General features: G+C 42.5%; 1 protein-coding gene across 11 annotated transcripts in view; it reads left to right on the top strand.

Moving 5' to 3' along the window:
- gtf2ird1 (GTF2I repeat domain containing 1) overlaps window positions 1-9,373 on the top strand; it is a 145,279-nt gene extending 135,906 nt beyond the window's left edge. For 9 of the 11 annotated variants that reach the window (XM_052035730.1, XM_052035728.1, XM_052035729.1 and 6 more), the window contains 2 exons: window positions 919-1,034; window positions 9,140-9,351. In XM_052035730.1, the coding sequence (XP_051891690.1) occupies window positions 919-1,034; window positions 9,140-9,208 (185 nt within the window). In that variant the 3' untranslated portion in view covers window positions 9,209-9,351. Of the gene's footprint in view, window positions 1-918; window positions 1,035-9,139 lie in introns of those variants that run through there. The other 2 variants (XM_052035736.1, XR_007957940.1) reach the window with 2 other exon arrangements.
- Window positions 9,374-10,106: the final 733 nt, after the last annotated feature.

A 10,106-nucleotide genomic window follows, 5' to 3' on the forward strand; every position in this document is an offset into this window, starting at 1 on the left:
AGTGACGGAGCTCAAAGTAGAGTGCCTATTTCAGGAGTCTGGTACCAGGCGTATGAACAATATGACTGCCCATTGAAGGGGGCCAAGTATAATCAGAGCCTGAAAGATGGGGCTGTTGGCTTTCCTTATCCTGCCAGTAGACTGAGGATTTTCTGGAGACATGATTGGTGGTACCACTCCAGCACTTAAAGTGCCTGCTGTAGATAATCCATGTATCAAGCACAGAGGGCAGAGATCTCCTCCTGGATTTGAGTTTTTGATGGCTTTCTTCAGATGACCAGAAGATGCCCTGGCACAGTGAAGGCAATGGAGAATTTCATCAGCATCTGCCTTTGCTGAGAGGTGACCTCACAGATATGGGGCAAGGGTCACATTTGCAGGGCCTTTATTATCAGAGTGTATTATTGTCTAGCACAGAGATTGGTTTGTCGGGCAGTTAAGAAATCAATCATTATGGGCCCAGAGACTGTAAGTACTCTGAACAACACTTGTCAGGTTTCCTTTTCTGATCTGGTTGGGATTTGCCTGTCTGAGTGGTCACTTCTGCTGACAGGTTTCCGTTTCTAGATTCCTTTCACCAAATGCAACTTCTTCATCTGATGTCGCGGCATTAAATGACCAACCAGGCAGTAGTTACTAGTCCAGTAACAACCATACCCAATGCTTACACATGAGGAAATTCTCATCTAAGATACAACACACCTGCTGACCGACCCACCCCACCCCACCCCACCCCACCCCACCAGAGTTCTGTTCCTGAAAGGAGCCACTCCCTTGGGAGAGAGGAGGACATAAACCATCAGGGAATAAGGTGCACTGAGCCAGCAAGTGCCATAGGAAAGGTTTGATGTTAACTATAGTTTAACTGTAAGCTGTGTGTCCTAGTTGTAACATCATGAATTTTTTTACCTTATCAAGCATCCAAACCAGAAACAGTGCACAAACGAAAGAGAAGAAGAATGTCAGAGGGGAACATTGGACCATCTTCTTCTAACATGGAAGCAGGTGTATCGCCAAATCCCGTCTCCCTTGTGGTAATGATTTTATTTTTAACTACACGTGGTATGATTCTGTTGTTTTTGATTCCCCATCAGTAAATGGGTTATGATGTAGGAGGACCACAGTATGTGTCCTCAAACATCATTCACAGAGGGCTGGTGACATTCACAGGGACCCTGGAAAACAAAGGCTGCACTCCTGGCCTGCCAGTTCTGCTCCATAAAGCTGTTGAACGACACATGGGAACAGTTTCCCCCAGGGGCTAAATGTGGAACTGTCCCAGTCCCTGTCACTAAGCCAATAGATCTAGGTCCCAGAATGAATACCTAATCCCCACTGAGTTTCTCTGGTGAGTGCCAGGGGTCTGGTTAGACTCTACCAGCTTTTATCAGATGGGAGGGAGAATTCCTCAGGGTTAGACTTCCTGGTTCTCCTCCTGGCTGGAGGTGGAGGGGAGTAGGATGGAGCTTGGCTTTAAAGTTGCCACAGTTTGCTTTAAAGTATCCACCATTTGATAAGCATGGATCAGCAGAGGGGGAGATGAAACACAGGGACACTTGTCACTTATTTTGGAGGAATGTGTTAACCAGCAGAAGTTCTGGGGTGAAGTTCTGGGTTAACATTGTGAAATTCTGAGGAACTAACAGTGGTAAATCTTCACTGGCCACCTTCTGTCCATCCACTGTTGGTGTGGCAAATTCCACTTCATTGCCATAAACAACTATCAGGTTGTCTCAGTCTGAAACGTCGACTGTTCATTTCCCTCCATAGATGCTGCCTGACCTGCTGAGTTCCTCCAGTACTTGTTGTGTGTGTTGCTCCAGATTTCCAGCATCTGCAATGACTCCAGGTTGTTTAAGGAATATTGTTAAATATCAGAATGCTTTAAGGGCACCATCTGATATTTTTTACAGATATATAATGCAGAATTTGTTATAACTTTTCAAAGTACAACTGGTGACGTTCACGGGGACCCTGGAACACAAAGATATCCCCTCCCGTGTCTGTAGTAACATTTCTGCAGATTCCTGGTGACTGTTGATGTACTTCCAGGGAATCCCTGTGGCTGATACTTCTGAGGAATTCTTGTAACTACTGACAAACGTCCAGGAATTTCCTGCAACAAAATACTGCTATGGAGTGCCTGTGCAATAAATCTTGTGGAGAAGTGGAGATGAAACTGGGGGATGCACAAGTAACAGTGGGTATTTGTTGAGCTGGGGGTCAGAGGGACATCCACCTGGCAGTACTGGGACCATCACAATTTCCAAATGAAGTGAACAAAGTGAGGAAATGAAACCAAATTCAATTTGCCACTGATGCTGAACTGGTTACTCAGCTAATTTCCTGTGTCTAGTTGCACAAGAGGCAATCCACTGCTGGCTGTCTGGACCAACTTAGATTAGCTCTTTGCAATGTCATTTGCCACTCTCACAGATCATTATTACATTTGACCGTCAATAACTTTTCATGCAAAAAAGTGCTGCTGGAGGAATCCAGCAGGTCAAGCAGAATCTGTAGAGAGAATTGTACACAGAAAGCATCCTATCTGGATGCATCACGGCTTGGTGTGGCAACTGCTCTGCCCATGACTGCAAGAAACTGCAGACAGTTGTGGACACAGCTCATCACATCATAGAAACCAGCCTCACCTCCATGGACTCTGTCTATACTTGTCGCTGCCTCAGTAAAGCAGCCAACATAATCAAAGACCACCCCCCCCCACCCCAGACATTCTTTTCTCCCCCCCTCCCATTGGGCAGAAGGTGCAAAAGCCTGAAAGCACATACCCACAGGATCAAGGACAGCTTCTATCAGCTGTTATAAGATGGTATAGTACAATTAGATGGATGCTTAGCCTCACAATCCACCTAATCATGGACTTGCACCTTATTGTCTACTTGCACTGCACTTTCTCTGTAACTGTTACACTTTATTCTGCACTGTTATTGTTTTACTTTGTACTACCTCGATGCACTGTCGTATTGAATTAATCTGTAGGAATGGTATGCAAGACAAGTTTTTCCACTGTACCTCAGTACATGTGACAATAATAAACCAATTTTACTCAAGATGGAACATATGGGAGTGGGATGCCGCACATTCTGAAACCTTTATTTAGTATCAATGAGAGCACACAAGGGAGTTCCAGTGAGAGTCTCATTCAAACAGTAAAATACTGTTTTGGCACTCTGGTAATCATTGACAGAATGTCAAAGTTTGAACAAGTCTGAAGGGCAGTGAACTACCTGAGCCATCTCACTGTTTAATTGCATAATTTTGAGTCGTAGAATCTCTGGCGATCTCTCTGAAACCCTCAACCCAGCTGCCTCCATTCTCACTGTCTCCCCTATACTGGTCCATTCACACTCATCTCAAATGCTATTCTCAGTCAGATAGTACATGTCACACATTACATTATATATATCATTTGTTCTCTTACCATGTTCCTGGCTGTGAGATTTCATGTCCCTAAATGTGCATTCCCATTACCAAAGCTTGTAATCTCTCCCAGCATGTATCCTTTGCACTTGGCAAAGTATCCCATGCACATATGAAGATCAGGATTTCCCCTGCTACAATTCTACCAGAGTCGATTGTGTGGTTTGTTTTAAGAGGCACTTATGTCAACTGTGTGTAAACAACAACTACAGTACCAGCAGTCTATTTCAACACAGTTGTCAGCTTAGTTGATAACAATCTTTAACACTGCTCTGCTTGTGATAACCATTGCCAATATTAATATGGTTTTACAATACAACAAACTGGATTGCTTCATACTAGAGACGTGTCTGGTGCCCTCTTACTGACATTGTTCCCGCTGACTCTCACGGCCCCCAACAGAAGTAAAGAAACAAGTAACTAGAAGCTCAAGGTCATACTTGCAAACTGAACTGTGTTGTGTGTGGAAACCAAATGCAAATTGGGTGATACCTAGTGAGTCTGCAAGGGCAACCCGAACTTCCTGATGCTTATCACCAATTCTCCATTCCACTCAATTTGTCCTTGACCGCTTGCTGTTCAGTATCTCATGTAACTAGTAGGTACATGAATTCTCAGAACATTACAATGAACTAACTCATGTTGCCTTTCTAGTTTGTGCCCATACTTGCAAGTTCCAATGAAAGGTCAATCTTCTTTAGTGTAAATATTGTACCTCTCCCCGCAGGTGCCGCCCAGCCTGCTGTGCATTTACTTCAGATTTCCAACATCTGCGGTAGTGTCCCAATTCCAACATTTCTCTCCTTGTTTTTGTTCAGCACTTCCACACAGATTAGTTGCAGTTAGTAAACCTTCACCAGCACCACCGCCATTAGCATCATCCAGTCTCTCAGTCTCCACCCTATTCACAGACATTATATGTTCTTTTCACCTCTTCCCTTTTGCTGAAATTTAGAAATCAAATGGGTTTTCAGTTTCCAGTATTTTCTGCTTTTATTTCAGATTTCCAGCATCTACTATTTTTTTTTCAAATACTTTAGAATTACTAATTAATCCTGCGTCATTGCACTGAATAGATCTAAAATAGCTCGTTTAAAAACAAAATGCTGGATAAACTCAGGTCAGGCAGCATCTGTGGAAAGAGAAAGTTGTAGAGAAAGAACAGAACTAGGTTAGCCTGGGTAGCAGAGAAATTTGGATAGGGTCAATGGGTGGAACAAGATAATTTCTCTGTGGTTAAATAATGTGGCAGTTAAATCAGATTAAGTTTATTTGACTGTGTAATCCGTTGCTAATGTTGTATCGTCTGATTATACAAAGAGGAAAACAGGAAGGAATAAAAGGATGACAGGCAAAAAAGGTGGCCAGTTCTCGTACAAAGAAAAAAGTTATCTAGAGTTTGAGAATTTGATAAGGTCCTGCAGGCTACAACGTACTCAGACAGAAGACAAGGTGCTGTTCTTCAAGCTTGTATAGAGCCTTGCTGCAACAGTGCAGAAGGCTACAGACAGAAAGGTGAGAGTGGGATGGTAAATTAAAGTGACAGGCAACAGCTAGCTCAGGGTCAGTCCTGCAGAATGTACACAGGGGCTCTTAGCTTGTTTCCTGGTTGGCTCTGTTTTCTTTTAATCTGGTGGAAGTGCCTCCATTTCATTCTATAAATTCATCCCTGAGGCTCAATTTAATTTGAATTAAAGAAAAAATGTTCTGAGGCAGGGTCCAGGACCTAAAATGTAAACTCTGCCATTCCACGGATGCTGCCTGATGTGCTGAGTATTTTCTATTTGTTTTTGGTTTCAGATTTACAACATCTAATTCTGTTCGATTTTAACAATGCTCAATTTAATTTGCCCAGTCTGAATGTTAAAGTCCTCCACAATTATTGCAGTAGCCTTGTTATTTTTTGATTGATAATCTCCCCAACAGTATGATTTCTGATACTGAGCCAACAGCCTGCTCCCACCAGTGTTTGCAGACCTTTCTTATTCCTTATCTCCTGCCAAACGCTCTAATGGATGATCTTCTGAGCCAAGATTCTATCTCATTTAAGTTATCCTTCCTTTAAAAATTATTTCCATTCTGCTCATCCTTCTAAAATGTCAAGTACCCAAGAATATTCCCCACTTTTCTGTAACAACCATGAGATCACATTAATTTATATCAATATGCATTGTCCTCTTGTACCATATTCTGTTGTCAGATTTCCCCACCCTCATTGCAGTCTTTGTTCATAGTCCTTGGATTTGCTGGACAAGGTCGAAGGCAGATAATTCTGCATCTACATTCTTATACCTGCTTAACTCAGTTACATTTCTATCCCTGAACACCAGCCAAATGCAGGCCCCCTTACTCAAAGGATTGACTGCCTTGTGGATCAGGCCGTCCAAATAACTATTTCCCTGACACATAATTAAGTATGCAACTCAAACCCCAGCATAACATCCAAGCAAAAGTTCAAGATGCAGACATTTAATGCAATGTGATGACTGCATCTTTCTCCGATCCCCACCAACTCCCGCACATTGCATTTACACCTTCCCTGCCATGGAATTACAGGGTCAAACACACAAGGAGGTGATTTAAATCCATACCAGTTCTCTGTCAAACAATCTGGTCAGTGCCATTCCCTCCACTATCACCACACTTGCAAGGAGCCAGTTCCAGGTCATTACCGATTATTAAATGAAAACCATTCTTCATGTTTCCCCTCTCTTGTCCAAAATCTTAAATACATGTCCCCAGTCCTAATCCTATGCTAATGGAACAGCTTTTCTTTAACATAATCTTGATCAAATTTCCCCTCGATCTCCTTTGCCCTAAGGAGTGCAACCCCAGTTTTGTTTTTAAAATCTAATCATGTAGCTAAACTCTTATGCCTGATTCTCTTTAACCCTGGCTGGAACCCCTCTCAACCCAATGGAATTAGTCCCCTCCCTGGTTAGAAGTTCGACTTTAGAGTTTTCCTTGCTCTTCCCCACTACTAAACTTTATTGCAAGAGGATCTTAGTAGGAGTAAGAGTGTTTACTTAAAATTATACAGGATGTTGGTGAGACCACACCAGAAGTATTGAGTATGTTTGTTTGCAATAGAGAGACTTGCATAGTGAAGATTCACCAGACTGGTTCCTGAGATGGCAGGTCTGTCAAATGAAGTGAGCGAGTAGGCAAAGCCTCATTTCTCTCTAATTAAGAATAAGAGGTTACCTCATTGGGACATACAGAGTACTTAGGGGACATCACAGCATAGAACAGGAGGATGACTGTGGAGTCTAGAACTTGGGGTCTAAAATCTCAAGATAAAAGGGTAGGCCATTTGAAGGAATGGAGGAGAAATTTCTTCACATTGGAAGGTTGTCATGGAGATTGATAGATTTCTGGGTAGGACAAAGCAGGAAAATGGTGCCAGGCAAATTAGCCATGATCTTGTTGAATGGCAAAGCAGGTTCACAAAAAAAAACTAAATGGCCTACTCCCAGTCTTATGTTTTATATTCCAAACCTCATGATATGATGACCACACATACCCAAGTGTCCTCCCACTGACACCTCAGCTGTAGATCCAGATACACCTGCTGTATAGTTGGACCAAGATCACAGTTGATCTCCTGAACGCATTTCAGCAGTTGCTCCCCTCATTTCTCTTTAACATTAGACCTAGTCAATACTTAGGTACCTACCCAACAGCATTATAGTTCTTGCACACCTCATTTCTCCACAGGTGTCTCCTCCATTGTCCTTCTAGCATTTGGAGATCTGTAGAATACCTCAGTTGTGTAATCTACCTTTTTTGCTTCTCAGCACTAACCAAATGGATTCTATTCTTGTTCCATCAACAAGACCCCTCTTTCCATTAGTACAAGAAGTTTTCTCTGATCAGTACAGCCACCCCATCTTTTTCTTTTTTAAAAAAACTCCCTTATTTTCGAAGCACATCGAATTGATAAAACCCTCACTGTTTTTAAGCCATGTTTGCATCATATTCCCACAGGAGGCACAAGAGATTCTGCAGACGCTGGAACCTGGAGCAACACACACAAAGTGCTGGAGGAACTCAGCAGGTCAGGCAGCATCTGTGGAGGGAAATGGACAGTCGACGTTTCTGGTCAAGACCCCCCCATCTGGGCTGATGAAGGGTCTCAACCCATAACACCAACTGTCCATTTCCCTCTATAAATGCTGCCTGACCCACTGAGTTCCTCCAGCATCTATCATATTCCCACATGCACTCATAACTCACCACACTTGCTGCATTCTACATATTCTGTCTTTATATTCCTCTCTAGTATGGTGCAGCTTTCCACTATAACCACCTCACTCCCTTCTGCGCCTTATTCTATTTTTAATTCCTCTGTATACAAGTGCCCATCTTCCTGTTTAATCCCTTCCAATCAAATCTTGGTTTATGTATTCAATTAATTGAGCTTCATGTTATCTTTATATCTGGTTTGTTTTATCTAATTAGTTCATCTATTTAAAGGTAGTCAACATTACCTTTATCCATCTTTCATAAGCTTTACTTATAACATTGGTAGTTTACTATAAAGACTAAGCAAAATTTGTATACTAAAGACAAAAGATTCTGCAGATGCTGGAATCTAAAATACTGGAATTTAAATATTTAAAAACTACCACAACTATTGGAGGGAAAATAATGACATCTGTCTACAGTCAGGCATTGACCAAATTTCCAACCTGTTCTGTACAACCACTCTGTCAGTAAAACCTATTTACTTACATAAATCTCAGAAGTACACCCAAATTTCCACAACTACTGATGTAGCCTTTCCTAAGAGTGATTATCACTTACTCAAGTAATTAGTTACAACTGTTACCTGCCGCTGATAGTCAGCTTGTTTACTATTGATTAAAACAAATGAGTCTTTTAATATGTAAAGGTCGACATATACAGGGAGATTGGATGTTTGAAGCCACAAGAAAGCAGGAGGATATTTACTGCAAAATCACTTGACTCCTTTGGTATGACTACCTCTGGTTGTACAGAAGGTTCAGATTTAAACGCAGACATGTACTTACGATGCAACTCTCAATACCAAGCTCATTTTACCTGTTGTTCAACTTTAAATAAATTAGCTTTAAAACAACTTTAAATAAATCAAAGCAGTGGTAGAGCTTCGTGTTCCTGCTTATCTCCCTCCAGCAGCTGTCTCCTAACTTCACACTCCCCTCCCCCCACATCGCTCCATCTGTTTCTCTTCCCTTTCTCCTCTCGCTCTCTTTCTCTCTCTCTCTCTCGCTCGCTCTCTGTCTGCCTCCATCTATCATTCACTTGCCACTGTCTCCGAACTCCACCCCCCACTCACCTCCCCTACCTGGCACTACCTGCCTGTTATCCTACGTCCCTCCTCAGCCCACCAATCATCTCGGAATCCTTTCTCACCACTCCCCTTCCCCTCTTTATACCGGCCTCCTCCCCTCTCTGTACCAACCATCTCCCCTCTCATTCCTGATGCAGGGTTTCGACCCGAAACGTCAACAATTCCCTTCCTCCCACAGATGCTGCTCGACCCGCTGAGTCCCTCCAGCAGATTGTTTGTTGCTCCAGATTCCAGCATCTGCGGTCTCTTGTGTCTCTTTTAAATAAACTAATGCCTGTAGCTGGGAGGAACAGGTAGATTTGCTCTGAGATCGGTGACCTGCCCGTTCTGTACAATGATGTTTTCATTTCTTTCTCTCCACAGCAATGGCCAATGTACCTAGTAGACTACGGTGCAGTCAACATGCAGATCCAAGGGCCTGTAAATTTTTAAGCAGCACCTTTCTCAAAACCAAGCATGACTTTGAAAATAAGGACATGTAATTATGTACCATAATTGTATAGTATGAACTGTAATATTTCCTTCTAGAATGCATCCTGATTTTTACACTGTCTTCATGTGATCAAGGGCTTTAAATAAATGTGTTGCCTTGCACTCAAACAAACTGGCTATTGTGTTTGTGATAAAGGTGAGTTCACAAAGGCCTGTCTAACAGTGATTATTTGGGGCATTCCACCAAATGAAATCCTGAACTATTTCAGTCGGCTGGTAGAGCTTGCTGCCTCGCATCTCCAGTGACCCCGGTTCAATCCTGAGCTCGGGTGCTGTCTGTGTGGAGTTAGCACATTCTCACTGTGACTGTGTGGGTTTCCCCAGGACGCTCCGGTTTCCTCCTACCTCCCAAAGATGCGCAGGCTGGTTGATTAATTGGCCACTGTGACTTGTGCCTGGTGAGTAGGTAAGTGATAGAATCCAGGGAGAGATGATGGGAATGTTTGGAGAATAGGTTACAGGAAAAATTAATGGGGAATTAACTCTGTGAGCTGGCATTGACTCAGTGGATTGAATGACCTCTTCCTATGTTATATTGAAATATGGATCAGGATTGCAGACAGACTTTTGCAGAAGTCATTAGAAAATTTGTTTTCCAGTTCAGTCTTATGTCCAAGACAGGCAATGGTGCATGGTGTTACCTGGGTTTGGTCTCATTCATTTTCTGGCATCAAGCAAAAGAAACAAAGAGACTGCACAGGCACATGATCCAGGAGAGGGGATGCTTATGGTAGGAATGGAATGAATTTTGGAAGATTATAGACATGGGCTGTCCTTGAGCCAGTAATGGATTCAAAACAGAATCAAACCTCCTGCAGCCCATTAAAAGATAAACTTT

This window comes from Pristis pectinata, chromosome 21 (genome assembly GCF_009764475.1).
Source record: "Pristis pectinata isolate sPriPec2 chromosome 21, sPriPec2.1.pri, whole genome shotgun sequence".
In the NCBI taxonomy this organism is placed as follows: domain Eukaryota; kingdom Metazoa; phylum Chordata; class Chondrichthyes; order Rhinopristiformes; family Pristidae; genus Pristis; species Pristis pectinata.